The sequence below is a fragment of the Nyctibius grandis genome, chromosome 15, assembly GCF_013368605.1.
Source record: "Nyctibius grandis isolate bNycGra1 chromosome 15, bNycGra1.pri, whole genome shotgun sequence".
Lineage (NCBI taxonomy): Eukaryota > Metazoa > Chordata > Aves > Nyctibiiformes > Nyctibiidae > Nyctibius > Nyctibius grandis.
In genome coordinates, this window is record NC_090672.1 from 4,779,427 (window position 1) to 4,806,945 (window position 27,519).

Sequence of the window (27,519 nt, forward strand, 5' to 3'; positions counted from 1 at the left end):
GCAGAGCCCTCCCACCTCCCCCCTGCAAATGAAGGTTGTTTCAATGTTCCAGCAATAAAATTAACCGGGCAGGCGGTGATCTGGCAGGAATAACCGCTGTGTGGGATGAAGGGGTGAAGAACGCTCTTAAATGGGCCAAGAAACCATGTGGGCCTATGACTTTTTGAAGTCCCTGCGGTGTTTGAAGCTATTTTCTAATCCTCATCTTCTGAATCCACGGCCGTTCCTGCTGCGGCTGCAACTGCTGCCTCTCCCCTGGTATTTGTGCTGAGGCTGTTGTTGTTTTGGGTGTAAATGCTGCTCCTTGTTTCCAGGAAGGTAAACACCCCTCCCTCGCCCTGCTTGGCTGTAGAGATATCAAAGTGCTTCGCAGAGGGGGAGAGATGTTGTTTGTTTGGCGGATGGAGGAACAACGGAGTTGCAGAGGCTGCTGAGAAATGCATGTGAATCTGTGAGTGCTTGAGTTTGTGCTCCAGGACACTTGGTGGCTTCCTTCAATGTTGGCCAACCAGCAGACAGGACTGGCACAGGGGATATTTTTATTCCCCTTTTTCCTCGGGTGACTGCACGCCAGACAGCAGGTGAACCCCTGTGAGCACCACGCCAGTCACGTTGCCCCCAAAGGAAAGCCCTGGCTCGGATTTGCCCCAAAGTTTCCCAGTTTGTGGCTGATTTTTTTTTTTAAAAAAAAAAAAATTTTTTTTTTTAAAAAAAAAAGAAAAAAAATCAAAACTATGTCTTAACCACGGAGGCTGCTGTGCTTTCAAGGGAGGCAGCCCCAGCACTGCTGCATGGGAGGGACGGGGTGGGGAGGGATCACTCTCGTGTGGTGCCTTTGATGTTGGAGGCTTTTACCCGCGTTACCCAGGGAGAAACTCGAGCTCTTTTCATGTCTGGTGGTGAGGGAGGCAGAGAGCCAGGAGGGATTTGCTTTGCGAGACCTTTACGAAGGGAACTGAGCAAAACTTTTCAGAAGTTGCGGGGAGAGTCGCTGGGGCGGCAGCTGAAAGAGGTGCTGAAGCATCCTTGGCTCTCGCAGACGCCGGGCAGCGAGTGTTGGCCTCCTCGGAAGCCTTGGCTGAGTAAGTCTCTCTGCCTGAGCTCTCCCCAGCCTCGGGGAATAAAAAGCTGTGGCAAGGGCTGTGCTGGGGTCTCCACAGCTGTGCCACAGCGGAGTGGTGGAGCCCTGGCCATGCGATGAGAGCAAGGGAGGTTGAAGGGTAAGGAGGGGAAAAACAGAGCAGTGGCTCAGCAAGGGGAAAATACCAGGGGCATGATGCAGGTATCAGCGCAGGGGAACGCTTTGTCAGGGCCTGTGCTGAGGGAGGAGGCAGAGCCAGCTGTGCTTGGGTTCGCCGTGGGATGGGGATGTGCTGGGCTGTGTCTCTGGGGCCCGAGCAGGCAGGGAGCGGGAGAGAGGAGTCACAGCGGCGAGTGCTGGGTCCTGGGGGTGAAATGGGGCAGCAGCAACCCCGATGTGATCCGGGTGATGGGGGATTCCTGGGGTGTCAGCTCCCAGGGGGTTGGGACCCCGGTGCAGGCAAGCTGCCCTCACCCAGCTCCCATAGCCCTGCGGTGAAAAGGGACCCCGGTTGCTGGCAATGCCAGGTGAGGGTGAGAGTGCTGCCTGCGAAAGGGTCCATACGGAGTTGGGGAGCCCTGCCCCAGCCAGAGGGGCCAGGTGGGGTTGCCTGCATCTGTGCGGGCAGCGGGAAGGGGCTGCTGCAGCCTCGCCTGCCTGGCAAACATAATGTGGGGCTGTATCAGCTGTGCTGGAGATGCTCCTGCATGACTTCCCCTGGGAAACACATTTCTGTAGCATCGTGGGGAGTGTGTCTGGTGATGGAAGGGAGGGCTGACAGCTCGTGGTCGTCTCTCTGCTCTGGAAGTTGGTGGTGAACTGTTGGGGAAGGAACCTCCTGGTGTTTGATGGCCCCTTTGTCCTGATGAGCACTGGGGAAAACCCATCTCCCCAGCACCCCTGTGAGCGCTGGTGGGTGGTGCAGGGCACCAGGCCAAGGAGGCAGCGGGAGAATCCTCCTCTCCCTGTCCCTTTTCTGTATCTCTCAATGCCCATGTGGGCAGCGCTCCCCAAAAGCAGCCTCCTGCTCTCCCCTTTTCGCACCCATCCTGCCCCAGCACACACACAGCAACCCCCAAACCTGAGCTCCAGCCTGTGCCCAGGGTATGTGTCCCCTGCCTGCACGGGGGGATGCTGGAGGGACCCCAGAGCCCTGGGGACTCCCGTCCCCCCAAAATAAAGGCCCAGGTGCTTGCCAGGGGAGGGCTGATCCCTGCCAGGGGGCAGATGTTGTGGATCTGACCCCCGGCCCCGCGGGTGCCCACGCGTGGGACAGCCTTGGAGGAGCAGGACTCGCCTCCCCCCGCCCCGAGAGCGTCTCCCTCGACTTTTCTCTTTAATTGGCTCTTTTGAACCCAGCCCCGTCCAACCCCCTCCCTCCCCCCGCCGCCTCCGGCCCCGGCCCCGCGCGGGAGCTGCGGCCGCCCGGGTGAGTGCGGGGGGACGGGCCGGGGGGTCCCCGGGCCGGGTTGGGGGGCGCAGGGGCCGGCCCCGCGGCGGGAGGAGGTGAGGGGGGGCCGGGGGCCGGGGCTGCGGAGGGGCGTCCGGGGGCGGCAGGCGGATCACGCCGCGCTGGGGTCTGGCGTGGGCGTGCGGGCCCCACCCGCAGGTTTGTTCCGTGCTGTGTCGCCGTGGGGGAGCATTGGGGCGATGCAAACTCTTGCAGCCAGGAACTTGCTTTTTTTTTTCTCCCTTTTCTTCTTTTTTTTAAGTTTTAATGGCACCGCCTTCTTCTCTCGCCACTCGTGACGGCTGCTTGCACTGCGATCATGGAGGGGGGGAACCCTCGGGACTCGCTAAGCACCCGGCTTTTCTCCCGTGCATCTGTCCCGCAGAGCCCGGGGGAGCCGGGCCGGGCCAGCCCGGGCCGTGGGCTGTGTGTGCCCACAGGAATCGCGCTTTGCCCCACACACTGGGCTGACCTGCTGCCACCCGGCGTCTTCGCACCCCTGGGAGGCAGCGGGGGGGGGTTTCTGCTCCTGCCTGTGCTGTGACCCCCTGGTCCTGCCTGCAGGCAGCCTCTGTGCGGGTAAAGCTTCGTGCTGGCAGATTTCAGCCTGTGCTTTTTATATCCATCCCTGGTGCGACCACACTTCATTCAGGGAAGAAGCATCCGGGATGGATCTGGGCTGACGTATTTGGGGCCAAGATATCTCTGCTCTGTGAGGGCAGATGGGGGCCGGGGGAGCAGCTGGGCTCCAAGGGGGCCATTATTGCTGCCCCGTGCTGCGGCTTTCAGCACACACTGAGCTGTCTGTATAGGGTTTCTCAGAGATTTCATAGTTTAGGGCCAGAGGGCACTGACAGAGCATTGTGTCTGCCCTTCCGTAAGGTCATTACATCCTGCCCCCAGACCCCTCTTCGGAGCCACGGACATCCAGCCCTCCGTGAGCTGAGCAGCCGCGTGCCCTGCACGAGCTGGGCTTGCTCTCACCACTTTCAAGAGTGAACTTGCACGAGCACACGGACCAGAGGAGCGCAGGAACATCCTACTGCAGCGCCAGGCAAGTTTCGAGTTAAATATCCCTTGTGTTAAGCAAGTTGCTTAATTTTATTGAATTCCCACTGCCATGGAAGGTGGGTGCGGCAGATGGAGCAGAGCGGTGGTGCAGCCCCAGGGTGGGAAGAGTTTTTATGCCGCTGTAGGAGATGCGCTGGCTGAGGGTCCTGGGCTTCCCGGTGCTAACGACTGTTGGTTGGTTTGACTGAATTCCCCTGTGAGAACCTGGGTCTGTGTCAGGTGATGGGACATTTGCATGTGCCGGCAACGCGTGATCGAGCTTTGGCTTTGAGAGGAGTGGCGGCTCAGGTACCACCCTGCAAACAAAAAGCAAGAATTGCCATTACCTCTGAACCCCTAAGTGCCATTGCCCCGTCCAGGTGTGATTCTACGTTGTAGGATACAGCATCCAGGAGGAGTGCAGCCAGCCGGGGTGTGTGCCCCACTTACAGCCCTGCTATCGGGGCGTCCTGAGTGCAGTTAAGAACACGTCAGGGTAGGAAAAAACTGTCTGGAGCAGATGGAGGGCTGCGATAGCCCTGGGAGCTGCGACCCCTTCGATGCTTTTGTAGTTGCAGTCCATGATTTTCCATGTTGAGAGCAAAATGCCTGTGTTGCTGTGGGGCTCGTGGGTAGCTTGATGATGGTGTATTGAATGTATTTGACCTTATGGCCATTAAGCCAGTGTATTCTCAGTAGTATACACTAGCCATAGCTCGATGTATGCAGATGCGGCGGGGTCTGATGGTGTGGTGGCTAATAACCCAGCAGCGGCAGTTCCTGGACACCTCTCCCTGGGGAATCCAGACTTCCCCTCTCTGAGCACGGTGGAATTTTTATAGCCTGTGGTTTTAAATGCTGTGATTTCCGTACAGCTGTGACGCCGCATCCAGCCCCGTCGAAGCTGCGCTGGGGCTGAGCGAAACCCATGCTGGAGACGTTGGTCCCTGGGTGTAACGTGTCTGAGCTTCGCTCCGGTACGTGTGAAAGGGAAGGACAGCCCTCCTGAGCGTTACGCGCGCTGGGTGCTGTGACTTTATGTCTGAGTACAACTATACTTTATTTCATTTATCTCGAAAATTTGGTAGGTGCTTTGCAGAGAGGTGTGTGGATATAGCTAGCTTGTTCGTTAAAAAATAATAACAAAACCTGGGCTGAAAGAGTTAATGTTGGAAGTACAGCTCAGTGGCATCCTAGGAGGGCCTGCCCAAAAATCCTGTGGGGAGTGGGCACGTGGCATTTCAAGGTGACAGGAGGGCATGGGGCGATGGGAAGGAGCCATGACGGAGGGGCCGGGCTGCCAAACCCCATTTGCTGCAGGGGCGTAGCTGTCGGGGCCACGCTGTGACGTGGGGAGGGACGCAGTGCTGTGGGGTGTGTGCCCGGGTGCCAGCTGGGAGATGAAGGCAAAGATGGTTCGTCCACAACCATAGCATGTGGGAGCACTGTCTGCTTCCCAGCAGCATCCCTGGCTCTGCTCCCTGGGGTCCCTGTGCTGGTCGTGGGAAGAGGCAGAGCTCTGCTGTTAACACCCTGAAGCCCTCCAGCTCGTGCTGGCTCACCCTCATCATCCCAAGACATGGTCCCCAAAATGCCAGGCAGTGCTGGGATGCTTGTGGGTCCCTCCCTGTGCGCCCTCATTGCCATCAGTGATCGCTGCAGCGGGGTGCGACTGAGCATCACCCGGCAGGAATTCGGCAGCGGTGCTTTCTCCAGTCCCTGATAAACCACACGGGAACCCATGCCGAGGTCTGGCTGCGCTGGGGGTGCTTCGGGGCCATCAGACTTTGCCCCTGTGTCCTGCTGCAGGGACACTGCCCAGGTCCAGCCTCCTCCACCCGGCTCTCCCTTCTCACAAACCTGCAGAAAAGCGTGTTTCCCTTCCTGTTTTCTGGTCCCCTCCCAGGCTGTGTTAACACTTGCTGTCGATGCAAAACTTGCTGGAGGGGCCCGGCCATGTGGGGCTGTAAAAGCCACATTTTCTTTGGGAATCGGATTAAAGCCCGTTGTTCTGCGCTGGGCGGCTGCGGGTGACATGAAGTCTCTCTTTGTCCTGGATGGTATTTCTGGCCCAGCTGCAGGGGGTTAACCCTTTCTCATCCCACGCAATCCTGGTGATGAATGGCCCTTTGCTAAGCAACAGGGACCTTTTCCCCAGGCGGCTGGGGGTGGAAGCAGGGGGACACCGCGGGCTGTGTCCTCCCCCCACGCAGCTGGGGGCTGAAGGGGCAAAGCCTTGATGCCTGGAGGGGGGACCGTGTTGGCATGTACGTGGGACAGGGACCTGCCCTAACGCTGCTGTCTGCTGCGTTCCTTTGGCATTTTTTCTCTCTCTTTATTCCCCAAGATAAACTGATGGAAGGGGACACGCGTGCCAGTCCTGCACTGGGACCAGAGCCCTCTGCGTGCTGGGGCAGCCCCAGGCTGCCTGGATGGCACAGAGGGACATGAGTGGGACAGGGAGGGGACAAAAGTCACAGCGAGCGCTGAGGCTGGGCCAGCTGGCAAGAGTGGGAGAGCCATGACTGTGTCAGTGGAGCTCCCTGGAGCCTGCCGGTGCCCAGGCAGGGGCTGGGCTGGGGCCAGGAGCATCCTTTTGTCAGGAGATCTGGAGGACTTAATGAGTAATCCTCATCCCTCCTCCTCAGGGGCATGACCTGCTCCCCCAGGGAAGCCCCTGGCTCCTTTGCCTGGGGTGTGAGGAGGCAGATTGGTTTGGTACTTAGTGCTTGGCTCTAATGTGCCGTGGTGGAGCAGAAGTGAAGGTGACCTCACTGCCATGCCCTGGGGACTGGTGGCCATCACCATCTCATGCTGCACACGCAGGGCTTGGGTCCCTTTCCCTTTTTTTCCTCCGCTGTGCTACATTGCTGCATCACCTTGGATTCATCCACATCGCTCTCAGCCTTGGCTTGGCTTGTTTATTTATGCAAAAGCCGAATTGCAGCAGGGCCCATCCCTTTCTGGTGGCTTGGCCAGCTCCCTGTGGCGGGGATCCTGTGCTGTTATCAGGGTGGCTCCCGATAAGAGCAGAGCAGGGATTTCCCCATGGAGGTCCTGGACCACATCAAACAGCGCCGGGAGGAGCTCAGCAGCCCTCCTGGCAGCGGTGGGCTTGCAGCCCCCAGGTCTGAATTCTCCCCGCACCCCTCTGCTCTGCTGAGTGTTAGGACGTGATCGCCCCAAGGCTGATGGACGGGTGCCACCATCTCCCAGACCTGACCCCAGGAGCAGATGGGGACCGAGCTGGACTCGCTCACGGCGCCAGGAACTGTGGGGAAGCAACGCGTTTTCCTCCCACCCATCCTCCTCCTCCCCCTCGTCCTCCTGACCTTTCCCCATCAAAATACAAAGCACTATTATTCGTGGAGAAGCACCTCCGACAGAGGGGACAGCTGGCGCTGCAGCAGCCTGCTCGGGATGGGTTGCTGTTAATTAAGCTGCAGGAGACAGCCTGGGAGCTTGAATGGAGCGGGAGCAAAGGAGTTTTCCTTCTTTTCAAGGTTAGGGTGCCCTGAATTCTTTCTTCTTTACCTCCAAAGGGAATTTCTGAGTTTAAAAGGGGAAGCACACAAAGGACAGAGAAAGGCCCTTTATGCACAGCCGTGTATCCGTCACGCTGCTGGCGGTGAGCGTGTGCGTGCAGAAGGTCTGCGGGGACCCTCAGGACACCCCAGCACCCGCTTTGCAGCTCGGTCTGTACCGGGTGGGTGCTGTGACTGCATCCCCAGGGATGTGACTGCCTGGGCAGCGCCGGAGCATCCCCTTGCCACTGCCTAGGCATCTCCCCACCTAGAGAAGAGATGCTACTTGGGGGTGAAATAGAGTTTAAACTACTTGAGCAAGTTTGCTTGAGCTGTGGGGTGACCCAGGCAGCCAAATTTTTCACTCCATACCACTCCTCCTTGCAAAGGTGATTTATTTTTACCAAACTTATCCTCTGCCCCTGCTGCTGAGACCGCTTTGACCGTGCTGCTGGTGGCAAGAGAAACAGAGGCAGCGGTGAAGGGGTGATGGACCCCTGCGAGGTGCCCTTCTGGCATGCAAGACCCTCGGAGGGTGTGTCAGCCCCCCTCTCTCTGCAGGGCAGGATACAGGGGTTTGGCGGAGCTGGGATGCTGGCGGGGTGATGTGCAGAGCATTTTGCTTTACCCTTTTGAGGGTTATTTGTCCTTTGTGATAGTCCGTCTGGGGGTGTCTGGGGAGCAGATCGTGCCCCTGAGGAGGAGGGATGAGGATTACTCCTAAAGAAAAGGCAGCAGCCAAAGCAGCCCAGTGCATTTCCTTCGGCAGGGCCGAGCCGTGCCATCTGCAGAGCTGTCCTGGTGACGCTCGAGCCACAGCGTTTCGGTGCCAAGGCAGACCGGTCCCTGCCGAGCAAAACCTGTGCTCAGAGCTGCGGTGTCGGGGGAGTTGCCTGGAAGATGCTGAGCGCGCTTCGCGTCTGTCCGAACCGGCACTTCGGTGGCCAAACCAGTGCCCCCGGAAGGCGGAGGATGTTGGGAGGAGTGGGGTTTTTTTCCTTGCTTTTTCCAAATATTCATGACCCCGGAGTGGCTTCCCAGCAAAGCCCATTCCCTTCTGGAAAATGATGGATTGCCCAAGCACAGCGAGGAGCCTCCTGCCTTCCCCGCTCAAGCGAGCAGACGCCGCAGATCCTCTGCTGAAGAAACGTGCCGGAGGAAGGGACACTGCTGCGGGGGCACCGCGGGGATGTGACAGCGGGAAGTGAGGCACAGCGTCCCCGGGGAGCGGGATGCGACGCTGGGAAGTGAGGCACAGCGTCCCTGGGGAGCGGGTGACTCACGCCAAGGACGCGGTGCCAGCTGATGGCAGCACGTGAAATAATTCCTTCCTTCCTTCCCTCCTGGAGAACAGGAGTGGGCTGGAGGTGTCCGTCTGGAAGAGCCCCCAGGTTTTGGTGCGGTGGGCGTGGGAACGGTCCTGGCACCGTGTGTAACATGGGTTCAACAAAACAGGCACGGTTCAGTGATGGTGGCAGGCTTGGCTGCCTGCTCCCGGCCCAGGCATGGGGGGGCTTGGTGGTGGTCGCTCCCTGTGCTGGCTCAGGACGTCCCTGCTCTGTGTGATGGAGCCTGCAGGGCCCCCAGATGCTTCTGGCAGCGCCTGCACCCCAGGGTACCTGCTGCTCCTCTGCTGACTCTGTCTAGGGAGATTTAAGCCACCAAATAAGTCCTTTCATGAAGAAACTGGTGTGATACCTGCACAGATGCCTTGTGACATGGGCTGCTCAGGGAAGCCGCTCACTGCCAAGGGCCAGGTAGCTTCAAAGAAAAAAAAATCAGCTATAGGCTTGGGAGTGCAGTAGGGCCAGAAGGGAGGAAATATCATTGCTCTGTAGGTCTTAACCACTGCAGACCTTCTGGAGAGTTACCCTACACATTCAGATGGGACCATGGTGGCTATCTGCCAGAGTCCTTCCCAGGTGGTGACACCTGCAGCCAGCCTCTTAGAAAAGTGTTGGGGTTTGGTTTAGGTGTTCTTGGTGATGGGGGATCCTTTCTGCTCCTGCTAGAAGTGATGGTGTCTCTTTCAGCGTTTAAAAAATTAAATTTTGGTCTTGTGGTCTGCAAGCCCGTGTCCTTTTCTCGGTCATGCTGCATTCCACTGAGCCTGCTGGTGCTTTACCGAGGTCTCTGGGTGTGCTTTTCCTTCTGCTATTGATCTGAGATTATAAATACAGCTTGCAGGATTTCCAGCTATCCATCAGAGTCATTGGGGACTTGCAGGTGGTCAGCATTGCTGCACTATTAAAACAATAAAAATGATTTACTAAGCTGTAACGCTGCACTTTTAACTGAGGATCAGTGCAGTACAAATGGGAAATGTCCCTTCGGCGTTTCTGTGAGGAAAGACGTCCTGCTCGTGCTCCCCACCGTCAAGGGATTTGATATTTTCTTAGTGCTGGGCAGCTTGGGGTGACACATTTTTGTTGGCAGCCCTGCAGGTCTCCCTCGCAGGCTGGCTAGTCCTGCTGAAGCTGTCTTCATTCGCAGATCTCGGTTATTCCTCCGAGCTGGGGATCTATGGTTGGAGCTGGGGCACATGCTGGCGAAGGGCAGAGCATCACCCGGCGTAGGGAAGAGCTGTGGTGCTGCTGGGGTGGAGCAGGGCTGGCGTGGCCGGGGACCAGCCCCGGTGCCGGACAGTTTTCTGAAGCAAGGTAAAGGATGGTGGTTAGGAATATCCCCAAAACTGAGATACTGTGGAAGCCATCGCTGGTGATCTGCTCCTTCTGCTGCCTCCCAGCCTTTCCTGAGCATCAGTGCTGGACCACCCATGGACCCACCTTCTCCACTGAGCCCCACTAGCCCTGCGCTAGCGCGGGGGCTTGTCCCCACTGCCCTGTGCAGTGTGGCTGTGACATGGGGACCTGCTTTCACCTGCAAAGATGTCAGGTAAAGTGAATACAGATAGGGCTGCACCAGTGTAAGGCAGGCAGGAGCCTTCCTTATTATTTTGAGTAAGTTGTAAGCCCAAGAACTGGATCTGTAGTTAGTGCAAATCCCTTGGTACAATTTACAACAGCAAGAATTGCTCCTGACTCCGATTATTATTTTTTTAAAGAGAAGAACAATGACTTTGTGATTTTCAAACTCTGAATGGGGGATTTGGATCCAGCTCGTGGCTCTGTTATAAGTTTTCTGCCTGACCCTGGGGGAGTCACTTAATCCTTGTCCTGTTCATCTGCACCGTAGGGGTAAGGAAACATGCAGTGGGAGAACAAGTATGGCAGGGCCCTGCTCTCCCTTCAGGAACAGAGAGATGCTCCTGTAATAGCACATCCTGGAGGTGGCTGTTTGTCACTCTGAGTGCCTCCCAAACAGCCCCAAAGTCCCCGAGAGCCCTCGCGAGGACAAGCATGGTGAGCAAAGCCCAATGTGATTATTTGCTTTGAGGCCAAGGATGCCATTTTATTGTCCTCCTGTGCTGCTCGTCCCCCACCTCGGGTCGTTTCTGGGAAGGATGAGATACGAGTCGAAACAAAATATTTTCTACGAATTAATCTGAAAAACAACTTGCACACAGTGTGAGCTCTCACCCCATTACAAATGTCTTTGCAGAGCTTTGTGACCAAGGGGGGAACTTTTCTATAGGGTTTTTTCCCCCTCCCCTTTCACAGGCAGGACTAAAATACGTCCACTGTTTCAATGTGGAAAAACAACATCGAGGAGCGAGATGTTGGCTCACGTGGCCGAGCACCCTGGGCTCACCCCTCTGCTGCCAGTCTTGGTTTGGGCAAGTGAACCCTGTGCTGGATGCTCAACACCTGCACAACGGTACGGCTGTGGGTAATTTAACGGCAGGGACGTGAAGAGTGGATCCCCTCTGCAAAGCCCACGTGCTCCTTGTTCCCCGTGCGAGCACAGCACCTGAGCGAGCCCGGCGGAGCTTTGCCGAGCCAGGCTGAGCTGTTTTCCACCTCTGCTCCTGCCTTTTTCCAGCTAACGCAAGGCTGGAGTGACTTGCAAACAGACCCAGCTGCTACTCAGGCAAGCCCAGTTTGGCATCTAGTGTTGGATTTTCCTGGCGATTAGGGAGATTAAAACACTAATGCCCATTGATAGGGGTTAAAGCTTTATTAAGTCATAAAAAGTCGTGTAATCCAGCAGAAAGCTCCGCGCAGCTGCAGCGTAAGCAGATTGAGGCTGTTTCCTGCCTGGGTGCTGGGGTGGAGGTTTCTCAGAAATTGGTATTTGTGGCACTTGCTGAAGTGGGGGGGACGTGAGAGGGGACACGAGTCTTGCCCCCCTGAGCACCCATCGTTTCCAGGGCAGCCCGTGCCAGCCTTGCAGGGCATTGCGGGGAGAGGATGCTGCCAGGCTGGCACGTGGTGGCTGGTGTGGGTGGAGGAAGAGCCACCGCGGCTCGTGGTCCGGAAGGGGAGAAGGAAGGTGACAGCCATGTGAGAGCCATGTTTGTGGGGCAGGGCGGGCTTGGGGGCGTCAGGGTTTGGCTGGAGCAGGAGTTTGACTGTGGCTGGTGATGCTGGTAACAGATAAAAAAGGATGGACAAGTACTAGCCTCTGGCTTGTGGGCTGTGCATGGGAAATGGAGTCCTTTGGGTATTGAGGGCTGCAAATGTGCAAATTCTCTTAACCCTTTTGTTGCCTGCAGGCCTTTCTCTGGGAATGCCGATCTGAGAACTGCAGGGAGCTGGGGGAGAAATATCTGGAGATCATAGGACGGGTTGAAGTAACATGTCAGAACCAGGGGTGCAAAAGAGGCAGGTTGGGTTTGCGTCGTGGCTGGGAAGGGAGGGAGAGCCCCTTCTGCTCCTGGCCCTGCAGCTCGGGCAGCGCAGGCGTCGCTGGGCTCTCCGGGCCTGTTCCCAGGGCTTCCCGCTGTCACCGCTGAACAGCACCGAGGGGGCTGCGACCCACGGCAGGACCCCACGCTGCCGGTGGGAGCGGGGCCAGCCGTGCAGCCCCATACACAGCGCTGCTCTCCTCCTGCGGCTGCGGCCCTTCTTTCCGCTGGTGGGAGAGAGAGGTGGTGGTGAAGGGCTGCTAATCAAGATATAAGGCAGGAAGGGCTTGTGGAGACAGATAATATCTTTATTCAGCTTAATTGACATTATTTTAAAAAGCAGCCAGGCTCATGGGGGTAGGCTGCTGTCTCGTCCCCGGTGGATGCGAGATGCGGCCTAGGGGTCTTCAAACAGCTGCGGAGCAAAGCGAGCCCACGGTCAGCGGCATCAGCACCCACCAGAGATGGTTTGGGTCTCTGCTGGGAGAATTTCAGGGTGCTTGAAAGCCAAAGGCGAGTGTCAGCCCGGAGCACTGAGTGCCGAAGGGCTGTGCTCAGCGCTGGGCACCCAGACGTGTCCCTTTGTCCCTGGAGCAGAGGGATGGACCGCGGCTCTGCCGGGGATGGGGCTGCGGGGTCTGTCCCAGCCCCGCACTTTCCCTGTAGAAGTCCCCAGCACCGACCCCCCCGCACCTCCTGCGTGGGCCCGGGAGTGACCGCGGCTGGAGGGAGGGGTGGGACGTGCCCTGCACATCGCCCCCAGCCCCTTCCCCCTCTGAACCCCTGCGAGCCCCCCCCGCCCCGGGCCCGGGCCAGGCTCGTAGCGGCGGGGGGATGGAAACCGCCCTGGGGCGAAACAAACTTCCCGGGAAGCGGCTCCATCCCCCCGGGCCGGGCTGGAGGCGGGGGGAGGAGGAGGAGGAGGAAGGGCGGTGGGAGGAGGCGGAGGGCAGCGCGGGAGGAGGCGGGGACCCGCCGGCTGCCGGAGCCGCCGCCGCCGCGGGTGAGTCGCCGGTGCCCGGGGGCGGGGGCCGGGGGGGGGCAGCGGGGAGAGGGGGGTGATGGCGGGGAAGTTCTTTTTCTGGGGTGAATTATGCCGGGGGAGGGTCTGAGAGCGCGGGGCGGGGGGGGTGTGTCCCGCCGGTTCCCACGGAGGGCCCCGGGCACCGAGTGCCGTGGGGGGGTGCCGGGGCAGGGTACCCGGCGGGGGGGGGGGGGGGGGGGGGCTCGTCCCGCAGCCCCCGCCCGGCCCCTCTCGCCCCGCAGGAGGGGCCGCGGTTCGGCGGGCGCCTGGCCGCGGTGCCGGCATTGTCCGGGCTGAGCAGCGGCCGGGGCGGGGGGGGCACCTCCGGCGGGGGCCTGCGCTGCTGCCGCCCCCCGCAATTGGGCTCTCGGGGTGTCTGGGATGTAGTTGCCCTTCGTAAAAAAACAAAACAAAACAAAAAAAAACCCCAAAAAACCCAAACCCATAACAAAAAAGAAACAAAAAACTCCCCTGCCCCTCAAAAAAACAAAACAAAAAGACCAAAAGAAAAAAATTAAAAACCTAAAGCAAAAAAAAAAACCACAAAAAACCAAAAGCTAAACTAAAAGCCCCAGGATGTAAATCCCTCCTTGAGCACTGGTTGGGAGCACCCCGGGTGCTGGCAGCCCTGGCACTGCTGCCTTGCTTTTGTTTTGTATTGATGTAGCTGCACAAGTCAGTAACTGGGTCCTGCGGGGAGCTCAGCCCCGGGTGTGCAGTGCCCGGTGCCTGTGCCGAGGTGCCCATGTGGGGCCTATGGTGGGACGTGTTCCTTCTGCGAGGCTATTTGGGCAGGAGCACTGCCTGCCTCTTTGTTTTCTCTTAAGAGTTCTGCAGAGAAGTGGTGACAGGGGTGAGAGATGCTTTCTCTCACCCAGGGATAGGGAAGGGTCTCCGTGTCCCTCAGGTGCTGAGGGTGTCCCCAGGGTGGACAGGGGGTTGAGAGGGGGTCACCTCCCCAGACCCACCAGGGAATCAGCTTTGTCTTGGTCCTTAGACACCCCCCTGGGTACGGGCACCCCGAGCCTGTCTGCGGGGAGCAAGGGCTGCCCTGGGCACCAGCGTTTTGCTGCGTGGGGCTGGTTGATGGAGTAGCTTTTGCTGGTCTTGGTGTGCAAGAGAGTTCCCCTGTGATGGGGTCATCCCCAGCGAGGCAGGGCTGGTCTTGGGGTCAGCTCTCGCTCTGCCTCTGGGGGAAGCTGCTTATGGAGGGAGACGGTGGCGGCCACGTGGCCAGAGACCTCCCCGTGGCCGAGGCTCAGGGCTCGTGTTTGCAAGGCTTGGGGTTACTTATGACCATCTCCTTCCTTTTGAACTTCTCTGGGCAAACAGAAGGTAGAACAGCATAACAGCTCCTTGCAGGTCTCTGTGAGTAGTTTAGAGCTGCTGCCTCACGTGGTTGGAGAAATGAGGATGTACAAGTGCCGGCTGCGCTGCAAGGGCTGGCACGTGTCTGAGCCGGGGAAGGGCGGTGGTCGGCCTCACGCCGGACCAGGAGCACGCCGAGGCGGCACGGTGGCTTGCGCCTGAGCTTGAGGTTGCGTCCAGGTGGAGCTGGCACTGTGGTTTGACCTCTGGGACGAGCTCACTGCATCCCAGCCCAGAAATGCCCGTGAACGGAGCCTGCGGCAGCCAGAGAGTTAAGCCAGGAAGGGGAGCTGTGACCCTGGGCCATCCATGTCTTGTAAATGAAAGAGTGAGCAAGGGGTGAGCTGCAGAGGGGTGAGCTGCAGAGGACCGTTTCCGGAGCAGGGAGGGGGACCGAAGCCCAGGCGGGTGAGCAGCGATGGCTCGAGCTGCGCAGCTGTGTGTGGTGTGTGCCCGTGGCTCGTGACCGTGGCTGGGCGCTGTGGCCCTGCCTGGTCACCTACCGAAGCGCTTGCTCCAGAGCAGGAATCACTGCCTCCTTTTTTGATCTCTGAAAATGTGAGTAAAAGGCTTTAAGCCTGGAGCATCTTGCGTGCTCAGGAGGCACCTGGCCACCTCTCTGACAGCTGTCGGGTGGATTTGGTCTAATGAAGCGTAGTTAAGCATCCTCTGCTATTTCTAGGTCCTGTCTGTGGGCACCTGGGTGGAAATGCAAGCTGAGAAGGAAACATAACCAGTTGGTAGGTGGGCCTGGGCTGGTGGCCAGCCTGAAAGCGTAGCCTGGTGCCCAGGGATGTGAGGGACAGGCTCCAGCTCAGGCCTGGCCGTGCCAGCCGGGCACAGATGATTGCAATTGAATAATAGAAACGTCCCTTAGTTACCGTTTGGTGCTGCAGGGTCTGGGTGCCAGGCTGAGCCCTCCTCCGGGGCACTGGCTGTCCCCCCAGTTTCGGACCGAGCCATGCCTTGCATGCCGGGGTACCCACACATCCCTGTGGGACCAGCACAGACCTGCTGTGCTCAGCACGGGGGCATCCCGCAGCGGCTCTGACTGGGCAGCTGAAGAAAGCAGCAATGCATGGGCCACCATCCAGCCCCGGCTTTGCTGCCTCCCTCCCTCCTGACTCCTCCTGTCCCCTCGGAAGGGAAAGCTGTGGCTTTGCCACCTCCTCCGCGTGTTGGATCCGTTTCCATAGCTCATGGCCACTGGCTCGGTGTGCAAAGGGGAGAGGCCCCGGAGGCTGCGTGTGCTGCAGTCCCGCCAGCGGCTGTAGTTAGCCAGGAACTATAAATTCACTCTTTGGTTCTAAAAATGTCTCTGTTACACCCTACAGGCGCAATTTTGTAAGACTGCTGCTCCCAAAAATCGAAAGGTTAGTTGGTCCGCGCTGCTCAGCTGCCTGGGAAGCAGTTGTGTTTTCACACCCTGATATACCGCTGTTCACTGCTGGGAATCTTCTCTCTGCGTTCGCGTGAACCCATCCAACAAACCTGGAAGCCTGCGGTGTTTCCAGCCTCTGCTGTGTAGAGGGAAGGGGAGTTATCCCCACCGCAGTGTCCTGGTCTTCTGGGTGCTCGTAGTTCTGCAGAAGCAGCTGCAGGATCACCAAAAGGTGGCAAATGCTTGGTGCTCCCTGCACCCGAGGGAGGTTTCTTTGATTCACCCAGCAAGTGTTGGCATTTCTCCATTGATCGCGTGCGTATCTGTACAGTGTGCAAGAGGTTTGGATCTGGTGGCAGGGAGGATGTGGCGGGCGGCAGTGGCAGAGGTGCAGCCTCCTGGCCTCTCTCCAGCAGCTCCGTGCAGCCCCTGAGCACCAGGTCCATGACCAGCCCCGTTCCAGGACCAGCTCTGCCCTCCCGCATCACCAGCATCCCGCTCCCCACGCATCGCTGGGGCAGAGCATAGGGCTGCTGGGTCTGTCTGGGAGCTGTGATACACGAGACATTCCTGATTCAGCCTCTGCAAGGGTTATTTAATCTTTGTGTATCATCTGCAGTGGCAACACCCATCTCCTCCAGCTCCCTTTCCCAACTCCTCGATGAGCACTGCCAGCCCCGGGGTTCGGGGTTTCGGGTGAGCCCATGGCCAGTGTTCGCGTTCCCTGCCCGCAGCCAACCCGGGTTGTTGCAGCCGTGTGGCATCGGCGCAGCATTTCGAAGCCCTCGGTTTGCTGGCAGCCCCTCGCCAGCAGCGTTTCGCAGAGCCCATCCCACGGCCGCCCGTGCACGGCATCCAGCTGGCTGGAGGAGCGGGGAGCTCCCTGGGGGTGCTCCTTGGGGCTCCCCTCCCCGCAGGGTGCCTTTCATCTGCTGCTTCGCAGATGTTGGGTTTGGCTCTTGTCTGACGTGCATCAATTACAACGCAACAGCCCGGAGTCTTTGGCAAAATCAGCTTCGGAGCAGCTGTCCTGAGCCTGGCGCACGGGCTGGAGCCATGGGGCTGATCCTGCTTGGTGCAGCGCTGCCCTGACGGTCTCGACATCTCCCGTGCCCACATGGAGAGGGTTTCCTTGGCAGAGGAGGTCTAAATATGGCACCAGCACATGTTCCCCTGTGCTTCATGTTTATCCAGGAATACAGGAGCCGGAGGGAGCTGCAGGCTCTGGGCTCTCTGCCCCCATCAGCGAAGCGAGCAGCCCGTGTGCTTCCCCAGCCTCCCTCCCCACGGGAGGGACAAGCAGCCGTGTTACGGTGGCACTGGGAAGCAATAGCGTGTGAGGTCTGATCCTGCTCTTGCCAGGGACTCGGTGGCAATCAGGAATGTCTCACGGTGTCGGGTGTTTATTAATCCATCCCTCCTTGCAGCGCTCTGGAAGGGTCAGCTCGGCGATGCTGGCACCGAGAGTACCGCAGGTTTGTGCTGTCCCCGCAGAGAGCACAACAGGTCAGACACGTACAAGATGTGCCCGTGGTGCATCCCAGGCAGCCACCGCTTCTGCTCCGATTTATTTCTAGGAGCTTTCTATTTTGGACAAGTGTCTGCCGGGCGTGCTCCCTGCCACCCGGCACAGCATCCCTGTGTGTTTGTGCTGCAGAGTGGTCCTGTGGCTCGGCCACATCCTGCCTCTGCTGCCACAAACCCCTTGGAGCCAAGCGGGATGCTGGAGTCCTTGCTAAGAAAAGACCAGCTGAGTGCTGGGAAGCTACAAAGAAAAGTGAAGGTCTGGGTTGCAGCATTTCCCTTGGGAATCTGCTGATGCCACCAGGGCATTTGTGTCTTTGCCTCCCTGCTGTCCTGCAGACCCTCCTAGTTGCAATATATTCATTTTTATTTAATTTTTTTCCCAACCAGGAGCCAGGTGCTAGAAGCAAATGCCCTTTACCTCACTTTTTCCCCGCAGGCGAGCTGCAGCAGCGTGGGCCGCGCTGCCGGCTGTGCTGCTCGAGCACATCCTGGGCGGCCGCGCGCCTGCGCGCTCCGCGGTGACAAACCCTGGTGACAAACCGCCGCCTGCCATCGCCCCGCGCTTCCTGTGCCCTTTGTCTTGCTGGGGGCTGGGGAGTCCCGAGCCCTCCTTCTTGCGCTGAAGGCAACGTGGTGAGGCAGCATGTAGCATCTGCTCCCTGGGGCCTGCGCGTCCCCCTGCCCAGGGAGGGGGCCAGCCCCTTCTGCACGCTGCCGGCTGCTCGTTAGCGGAGCTGGACAGACGAGCAGCAGTGAGGAGGTGCTGGAGATGCTCCTGGCCTTTATTGCAAGCAGAGGGTGGCTTTCTGCTCCATTTGTTTAATTTCTTAATTTCTCTGTGTATGCTGCTGGACCTTATCTGCACCCATTGCCCAGGCTGCCATCCCACCCCGGGGGCCAGCACGCTTCGGGTTCTCTCCCGCGTGTGCAAGCGGTGCAGGAGTTAAAACCATTGCATAACCCAGCGCTGCTGCCCAGGGCAGCATATTTTCCACGTGATTTAGTCTTTTTTTTTTTTTTTTTTCTAGTGGTACTTAGGGATTTTTTCCACTTTCAGCGTTGCCGTTTTGGAACGGGGCTAATTTGGGATCTGCGGCCAGCCCTCGGGCACGCCGGGCCGGTCGGCTCCGCGAGGGGCAGCGTGGCAGCGCGTTGGCAGCTGTGTGAAAGCCTGAGTCCACGTGTGCTCGGGGCAGAGCCGGGCAGGAGCGTGTGGCTGCCGTGCGGGTTGGCTCCGGCGCGTTTGCTCCCTGGCAGCTCTGTGAGTAACGCTGGGCTGCACAGCCCAGGATCGAGGGTTGGAAAAAAGTGTTCAGAGTGACCCAACAGTCTTCGGGATCAGTTCTGGGGTTGGCTTTTATTATTTTTATATATTTTTTTTTTGCTTGGCTTACATTTGAGCGTGTGGAAGCACACTGTGCTCACAGGAAACGAGCGCTTCCACCTCGCAGACCCCGGCAGGCTCCGGTCTGATGCCCCTCACCAGAGGAGAAGGGATGATGGGCTTGTGTTTGGAGGAGGCCCTTTGGACCAGCCACATCCCTACAGACAAATAAATCCCTTCGGGACGAGGGAGGGAAAACCAGGCAGCGCTTCACCAAAGGCCAGAGGTAACAGTGGGGTGAGGAGATGAGCTGAGAGCCAAGTTCCTGTTTGAAGGAATGAGGATGAGGGCTTTGCAATAAGTCCTTTGCAAATAGTAATGTTTTTATTAATAATAATATAATAAATAATAAAAAATAATAAATGAGCGTTGCAAGAAGCTTAACGAAAGTTAAATGCTTGCTTAGGCTGGTGGTTGCAGAGACCCAGGTGTCGATCAGCAGCAGCCTGGGGTGGGGAGGGCTCTCAGAAGGGTGTTTTCCTACAACCTGCCTCTCCATGCCTGCGTCAGAGGGGCTTGTCCTGCGCGGTGGATACCTCCAGGGGCTTGCAAGGACCGGGCTGGCCTTGTGCGTGTTCTGCCTTCGGGGTAATCCCTGTATCTGCTGTGGGTGACGTGGAGCAGCTGGGGCAGGGTGGGAGCAGATCGCATCGCCCGGTAGCGCGTCGAGGGCAGTTTGTCCTTCCCGGCAGCAGATGCTCCTGCCTGGTGCCTGGGGGAGTGGAGGGTTCCCTGATTTTTGTTACAAAGGCGTTAGATGAGGTAGTAGGTGTGTGTTTGCTTCTCCTGAAGTGCTTTGCTAACCTGGAGCTGTCTCACAAGGGAGACGAGTGCCCTGTCTCTGCGGGAAGCCAAAGGGTTTGGGTTCCTCGGTCGGATACCGGCAGAATTAGAGCAGGATCATGAAAGCTTCGTGGCTGTGTGGGTGTTGTCTGGTGCGATCCGTTCTGACGCAGAGGTGTTGGTCCTTGGGTTTTCATTGAGGACCGAGCTGGGGCCAGCAGCCTCTGTGCTGCGTCAGCTGGAGCTCGAGGAGGGCACGTGGTGGTAGATGCCGAGGACTTTTCTGTGTCTGCAAAGCCACCCGGTTCCCCGAAACGTGGCCACGAGGCGTTCCCACCAGCACAGCGCTGTAATTACAGCGGCACGGAGGAGCGGGCAGGCTGGGTAGGTCTGCAAGCCTTTAACGGCAGCGCCTGGGCACGGGGCCGTGTTGCTAAAAGCCTTTGTCACTCACTAAATAAACTCCTGGACTTGTGCCGAGGGCTTTCTTGGTGCTGGGTCCTGCTCCGCGGTGGCGGGTTGGCTCGTGGGACCCGGTGTGCCTGCTCGCCCTGTAGCAGCATCTCTTTGCTGCAGCAGTCTTGGTGATGTGGGCAGGGATCAAAGTGAATCCAGTAAGGTAAGAAGGGGAATCCCAAATTTAATATAATTACAGATGAAGGAAGATCCCGTGTGCCTCCCCCCTTTTAGCCTCCCGGTGCCCTGAGTCCCCGCACATGCTTTATTCCCGCTTCGGATACAACAGGCAGCTCCTTTCATTCCGTGCCAGGAGCAGCCTCCCGGTGTGCCCGGCACTGCCTGCCACCCCTGACCACCCTGTCTTTGCCTCCGCAGGTCCAGAGGCAGTTCCCAGCCACGCACCCGGCATGACGGACGCTCCGCGGGATGCCGGCCCCAAGCAGGCGGCACAGACGCGGCCGGAGAAACCGGCTGCGGACTTCGGCTACGTGGGGATAGACGCCATCCTGGAGCAGATGAGACGGAAAGCCATGAAGCAGGGGTTCGAGTTCAACATCATGGTCGTGGGTGAGTTCTCCCTCCGCGCCAGATGCCCGCGACGTGCTCGGCGAGTTGTTTTGTTGTTCTGCGACGATGTTTGTCCTCTCTGGAGCTTCCCTGGGAGCAGCAGCTCGGGCTCAGCGTTGGGGTCTTTGCCTGAGGAGTCAGCAAATCCCGCTCCCAGGAGCTGGCTGGGATTCAGCTGTTGTTAAAGCCAGCGATGGGACATGACCCATGGTCCCATGCACTTTCCTGCGTCTCGGGGTGCGTTACCCATAGGCATGTCCCAGAGGGGAACACCTTGAGGGGTGTCAGGCGTTGCCATCGCCTCGCAGAGAGCTGCAGCAGCCTCCCCTGCCCGCTCCCCTGCGAGCCCTGCTCTGCTTTGAGCAGTCAGCGCGTTGGGGCTCAAGGGGTTACACTGCTCCTGGCATAGTAGAGCCCTGATTTTTGCTTGTATTTCCAGCAATTTGGCTAAAATTTGGTTTGTGAGTTCTCTTGTGTTTAAGAGATTGTGCTGAGCAGCTCAGACAGAAGAGGCAACCACACTACAGGTGCCAGGGAAGAAATGGCACGTGTGATTTACTGGTGGGAATAAAGACTAGTAAGAGGGGTTTGCATAGCTGGGTCACTCTGCTTGAACGGCTTCTGATACCGGTGGCTTCTCTGGGGATTTGCAGTGTGGCATGGGGGGAACGACAGTGTCCCAGAGGGTGTCCACATGCAGGGAGGGAGGGCTGGAAGGTGTGTGTCCAAATCCTGCTACCTGCAAGCTCCTGTTGATCAGCTTTCCGAGGCCTCAGGGTGGATGGGACAAAGGAGCTTTATTTCAGCTAGAGGCCACCAGCTGCATCGCCACTGCTCTGGCTGCAGCTTCTGCTGTGGGGGTCTGTGCTCCTGCAACCCCCGGGCTCCCAGTGCCAGGGACTGCACCAGCCGCTCAGCAGCAAAGTGCTGGCTATACTGGAAAGCTGGGTGGGCACCACGGGAGGCCATGAGCTGGGCTGTGCTCCCCGGGGCCGGGCTGTGCAGGCAGCAGCTCTCCCTGCCTGAATCTCCCAGGGGAGGTAACGTGGCGGTGGGGTCTCGCCATCCCGCTGCCTCCTTCAAGGAGCTGTGTAGGGCTGCGGGTTTGTGCGGGGATGCCCGTGGAGTAGGAGCCCCCACAGCCCTGGGGGGCTTCCTGGGGTTACAGGAGGGCCTGATCCAAAGTTTGCTAATTCTGTACGAGATATTAGCGTGCTGTAGCTTCCCAGCGAGCTCTGCTGACGCTCTGCCTTTCCCATTTTGATATTTTCATACACAAATTGATCTACGAGGAGGTGTCCCTGGGCTGGGAGATTGCTGCAAACCCGATCATTGCAGAACGAGTTCTTGCAAGGTTTTTTTAACAAACCCAGCGCCTCGGCTTTCTGCTTTGCAGATGTGGAGGGATGTTCAGGGAAGGGCCCGGCTTTGCCTTGGCAGCGCTGTGTGTGGTATGAAAGCCCGTGCTGCAGCGCGGCTGGAAAACATTGTTCTACCCTTGGCAGGCTCGGGGCTGAGTGTTTACAGGCTGGGGAATTCGTGGCAGCATAAACAAGTCGAGCTCTGGCCCTCCCAGCAGACGCGGGGAGGGATGCGGGAGGAGCAGCACCTCGTGGGGTGCCTGCAGGGAGGTGATGCTCTGAGGCGGGGGGGCAGCAGCCAGCCCTCGTCCTGCTGCGTTTCTCCAGGGGACGGGTGAGCTTCTAGGGATTAGTTTAGCTCCTTTATTCCCATCCCGTCTAAGCTGCGAGATCTTGTGTTGCAATCGTCGCAGTCCCTCTTTCACAGATGGGAGATGCGAGGAGGGAGGCGACTTCTCCTGTGTGGGAGGTGGGAATTGAACATCGCTGCAGGTGGAGGGTCACTGCCTGCACCGTGTCCTTGTGACGGGGCTGTTTGAAAATCCGGTACCCTGGGTACCAGGGGCCCTGTTCAAAAGGGTTTCGCCAGCCTAACGGAAGCTCTGAGAGGAGGCTTCAGGCTGAGCTTAGCCCCGTGTTGTCTAAGGCTGTGGAGATGAGAAAAAAGGTCTACACTTAAAAAAAAAAAACCCAAGGCACATCTTTTGTGTTCAGTTTTTGGTGCAGAACAGCTGGAAGGAGAGGAGAGGAGAGCTGGCCAGGCACCGTGGGGCTCAACGGGGCTCAGCCGCTCTTTCCCTGCCTGATTTCAGCTCAAGGAAACGTGCTGGGCTGCAAACCCGGGGCGGTGGGAGCGGGTCTGCCCTGCGCTCAGCCACCCTGGGGTGCAGCCACATCCGTCGCTCGGCGAGGTCAGGCTGTGGTTCGGAGGGGGATGTCGCATCCGTGGCTGCCCGCAGCCCTCACCTCTGCTCCCTTTCCAGGCAGTCCGGCTCCGGCGGCTTGGACGGGCACAAAGGCAGAGACCGACTGCCAGGAGCTGTAGCAACGTGTCTCCCCGCTTTCCCCCTCTCCCCACGTGCTCTGTTTAACGATGAGCAGTGCAGCGAGAGCTTCACTTTGGCTCTCTGCGTTCACACCTCCAGAGCTGTTTGCGCTTGGCCCCGCGTGTTTTCAGGCAGCAGAGGACCGGGAGCACCAGACCCCAGCCTGGTGATGTGGCTGGTGAGCAGGGTTTTCCTGCACTGGATTGCAGCGTGCCGTGGGTAGCGGTGCAAACTCAGCTCCCAGTTGCTGTTGGATCAGGGAGCGGGCTGGCCAGGAGGTGATGCCCAGTGCCGATATGCTGGTTGGCTTAGCATTGGGTGCCTTTGGCAGCCTGGATGGGTCAGGACCCTGGAGGATGTAGGTGAAATCCTTGCTGGCTTCGTGCTTGGAGATACTCGGCGGTGCCAGGAACGTGCCAGTAGCAGTGCCGTGATAGCTGGCTGCGACGTGGCTCAGCAGAACCGGGCCGAAGGGGCCCCTGTGGCGTGTGAGAGCTCTGCAGCCATTGCAGGGGGCACGGGACATCTGCTTGGAAGCCAAGTGTCTGCTCCCTGGGTTTTGAGGAGTTGCTCTGTTTTCTTTGCTCTGGAAAAATTATTCTCTGAGCTTGTGGGACAACTGGTCTGGAGAGTTGAGAGCTGCTGGTGTCCTTTCTGCATGGATTGACCCCAGCTCCAGGATATGAAGCATAAAAACACTTCTCTGTAAAAGCTGTTTTTTCTGACGTTGTGGAATCTGATGTGCTTCCTGGGACGCTGTTTGCGGGACTCAGAGGAGCTCCTGGCCTGGACCTGCCTAAAAGGGTCCTTGCAGCCAGCTGGTCCGATTGCAAAAGCGCATCCAGCCGGGAAGCAGCTGTGGATGCTGCAGGGCTGAGGTTTTGAAGGCTGTTGCTGCTGTTAATCCTGTCCAGCTAAGGGCCAGCCAAGCTGCTCCTAAGTCTTCCGTGAAGAGCTGGAGGAGGGTAAAGGCACAGATGTGTCGGGTTGCTCCTTCCTGGGGTTCCCTGGTCCCCGTGCCCTTCTTCAGGACTGCAGGGCGTCACTGCAGCCCTTCAAACAGCCCTGATGGTTTCTGCCTGTCCAGCTGTGATGTTGGCTGGATGCAAGGAACCGCCTCTCGCCCTGCTCTCCCAGCAAGCTGGCCGTTTCAGAGCCAGGCGCTTGCTGCCCGCAGCATCCTCCTGCCCGGGAGGGACTCAGGCTCCTTGAGCTGGCGAGGCTGCAGGAAAGCAGCTGCACCTCTTACCTCCCTCCCGCAGTCCGTCAGCATCCCCATCCCCTGGCCCCTGAAACATTAGCCTGGAAACGAGCGAGTGCTGAGCGCGGTTTATCCTGCTCTTTTCCAGGTCAGAGCGGCTTGGGGAAATCCACGTTAATCAACACCCTCTTCAAATCCAAAATCAGCCGGAAATCTGTACAGCCGACTTCTGAAGAGCGGATCCCCAAGACCATTGAAATCAAATCCATCACCCACGGTGAGGCTCCACAGATCCCACCTGGTGCTTTGGCTTTTGGTCCTGCTCTGCCTTGTGTCTCCAGGGGCTCGTGAGGGTTGTGGACCTCCAGTAAACCTCCACTCCCTTCTGGCTGAAGGGGCTTTGACCATCTGGAGATGTTTGCAGGGCTGAGAAAACAGCTATTTTGTCTTTATCCACCAGCATTGACTTAACTGTGATGGAAGGGAACAAGTGAGGTGGCCATGGGGGGTGACACTTCAGGGCAGATGTGGTTCTGCATCCCTTTGGAGGGCTCATTTGTGGCTGTTAGTAGCTGTGAAGGTGCGTTTCTCCCTGGGGGCAGCTCTCCATCCGATTTTGGGAGGGCAGGTTTGGCCAGAGCGCCCATCAACACTTGCCTCATGCACCGGCTTTCTTCTCCGTTTCAGAGATTGAAGAGAAGGGGGTTCGCATGAAGCTGACGGTCATCGACACCCCGGGCTTTGGAGACCACATCAACAATGAGAACTGGTGAGTTGGGGACTGGTGCGGAGGGAAGGCGGCCGAGCCCCAGGGCATCCTGACCTGGCGCTGGTGCCGAGGGCCGTAGCCTGGTCCTGTGCCACCCACGTTCCGTGGGGAGCAGGGAAGAGGGTTGTTGTGGTGGCAGCACGGTGCCATGCTCCCCGGGGCTGATCCTGGACCCTGCGAGAGCCCACAAACATCCTGCTGTTCCAGGCATGAGACAACCTTTGTTTGCGGCCGGGAGCAGCTGTGTGCCGGCACGGCCGGTCCCTGGATGTGGCTCATGTGGCTCTGAAGGCTGAACTGTGCCAGGAGTCCCTGGGATAGGGGCTGGCTGTGCGGGATGGCCCCCCCAGGCTGGGGCAGGGCTGTCCTGCCTGGCCAGTGGCAGGTGCCTTCTCCTCCCCACGAGCTGGGCTGGGCTTTGTGGGGTTTGATGCTGCTCTCGCTCCTGCGCCACGACGCAGTGCAAGGAGCCGAGGGATGCTCGCAGTCCTGCCCTGCTCAGCAGCCGGATCCTGGGGGAGAGAAGGGAGGACTTTTTAGGCACTTGCTTGTCTGAACCAGCCGGTAAATCCCCCCCTGCCACGGTGCGGGGAGTCTCCAAGCAGCGAACACGTGAGGTTTGTGATTTCCATGCCGCCTGCAGTTGCTGTAGGAACGGGAGCTGACGGGAACTAAAATGTCCCCGTGTGAGTGTGTTTTGGGTTTGTTTGATGGGATTCTGTAACATCCCCGGCTCGGCGGGGCTCTGCTTCACACAGCCAGGCCAGGTGGGAGGTTCAGGATGGTCCAGATCCCACATGCAAACCCACCGTCCCGTGTTCCTCTCTCTCTGCAGCTGGCAGCCCATCATGAAGTTCATCAACGACCAGTACGAGAAGTACCTGCAGGAGGAAATCAACATTAACCGCAAGAAGCGGATCCCCGACACGCGGGTGCACTGCTGTATATACTTCATCCCAGCCACCGGCCACTCGTACGTACCCCCCACCCTCGCTCGCACCCTTGGGGCCCCTCTCCTGTGTTCGATCTGGGGCAGCTCAGCCGTCGGGGTCTTCCTCAGGATTCCCCTGTGTTTCTTGGGGGCTTGAGGAGCTTGAGGACAGCGTGAAGCTGTCCTTCCTCGGGCTGTAGCATCTGGAGCCCTCGCGGTGACATGGCAGAGCTGCTGTACCCCACAAAAACGTGGAGTTTCCTCTTTCAAGGGGCCATCAAAGCCTCCCTGAGCTCCGGTTAGCTGCTTGCTGTGCTTTGGTCACCTGACTTCCTCGGCTGAGCATGGAAACCAGTCACTGAGCTCTCAAATTGGACAAAAAGGCTGCCTTTGCAAACAGAACATGAATTTTCGTTGCTGTGCCCCTGCCTGTGTAAGGGGAGAAACCGTTTTTCCTCATGCTACTGAGGGAGCGAACACCCTCACCCTTTAAGGGTACTTTGTAGGTTGTTTGACTAATCTGCAAGTGGGATGTGGTTTATTCAGTGCAGAGCTCTCCTGGCTCTGGCACTTCTCAAGCGACAGCATCAAAGGCCCAGATCTCGCTCTATTTTTTTTTCTTTTTCTTTTTTTTTCCCCGCGGCACGCAGCCCGCAGTGAAAATCTGGGGCGCTTAAAGTGTCTTGAAAAATGTGACACACATGAAAAAAGTATCACAACGTAAAACGAGACCTAAGTTTCCTTTTGATTTGTGTCGATTCCTTCCACTTCTGGCTCTGTCTGCGTGGGGATTTTTTTGGGGGTCTGTTTTCAAAAGTGAACTTAAGCCGCCAGCGCTGTATTCATGTCAGCCTTTTCCTCTTCCCTGTGTAGAGATTTATTGCAATAGAAAAGACTTTGTTTTGCTTCTGTCAGTGGGTAGACCAAAAATGCCTCCTTCACTGGACTAAAATGACTGCATGGGCCAGTTATGCTCTTCTTGTGTAACTGGCCGTCGACTGGGAGCAGAGAGGCCCGACAAAACGTTTATGGTTTAATAGGATAAAGCAGAAAACATTTCAAAGGGAGATGACATTTTTAGGCCAGTCTAGCATGTTGGTCCTGCTTATCTCAGCCCTGATCTTCAGCCCCTGCCTTGGCAAGTCAGCCTGTTGCAGCATTAGCTGCGCTCCAGCTTTTTCTCATTGCTTTGGGTGTTTAACCCTTAAAAGCGTGTCCGATGCTTGGATCCTGCAGCTATCTGACCTGCACGGAGGTTGCAAATTTGGGGTGGTGGCGGCTGCCCTCCCCGGGCCACGCAGGCGGTGGGGAGCCCCTTCCCCGTGTCCCCCGGCGGAGCCTCTCCAGCCGCGCGCTCTGGTTTCTCTCACCCGCCGGCTAACAGCAATTGCGTGGAAGTTCAGCTGCTTTTTTTCTTTCTCTCCAACCAACATGTGTTTCCAATATCCGAGCGAGCGCGCGGTTGGAGGCCGTTGTTGCTGAGCCCTGCGCTGATCCTCCTTCCCTGTAGCCTGATAGCCCGGCTGGGGCCGGCGCTCGCTCCGAGGGCAGCTCTGCTTTCCTGCCCCGCTGTCGGAGCCGGCCGCTGGCACGTCCCCTCCTGCCACGGGATGGAGATAAGCTGAGGGATGAGTGAAGGGGGACAAACCCTTCCGTGAGGGAGAAGTCAGTGGGAAATTTTGCTTCTCCAAGCGCTCACGCAGGCTTTGGGTTTCCTTTCTGCCCCCAAGTTACGTTTCTTATCACCACGGACAGGCTTTCCCCAGCGCTGCCCGTGGGCTGTGGACACAAACAGGTGAAGCTGCTGCAGCAGCTCTGGTAGCAGAAGTTCATGCTCTTTTTTGGAGGACGAGGGTTTGGGAGGCC

The 27,519-nt window shown here is 58.2% G+C and overlaps 1 protein-coding gene across 4 annotated transcripts in view; it reads left to right on the forward strand.

The window, feature by feature from the left end:
* Positions 1-27,519, forward strand: part of SEPTIN9 (septin 9) — a 103,558-nt gene that overhangs the window by 61,781 nt on the left and 14,258 nt on the right. For 3 of the 4 annotated variants that reach the window (XM_068413288.1, XM_068413287.1, XM_068413286.1), the window contains exons 3-6: positions 20,154-20,345; positions 24,102-24,230; positions 24,641-24,722; positions 25,558-25,695. In XM_068413288.1, the coding sequence (XP_068269389.1) occupies positions 20,154-20,345; positions 24,102-24,230; positions 24,641-24,722; positions 25,558-25,695 (541 nt within the window). Of the gene's footprint in view, positions 1-12,833; positions 12,856-20,153; positions 20,346-24,101; positions 24,231-24,640; positions 24,723-25,557; positions 25,696-27,519 lie in introns of those variants that run through there. The other variant, XM_068413289.1, reaches the window with a different exon arrangement.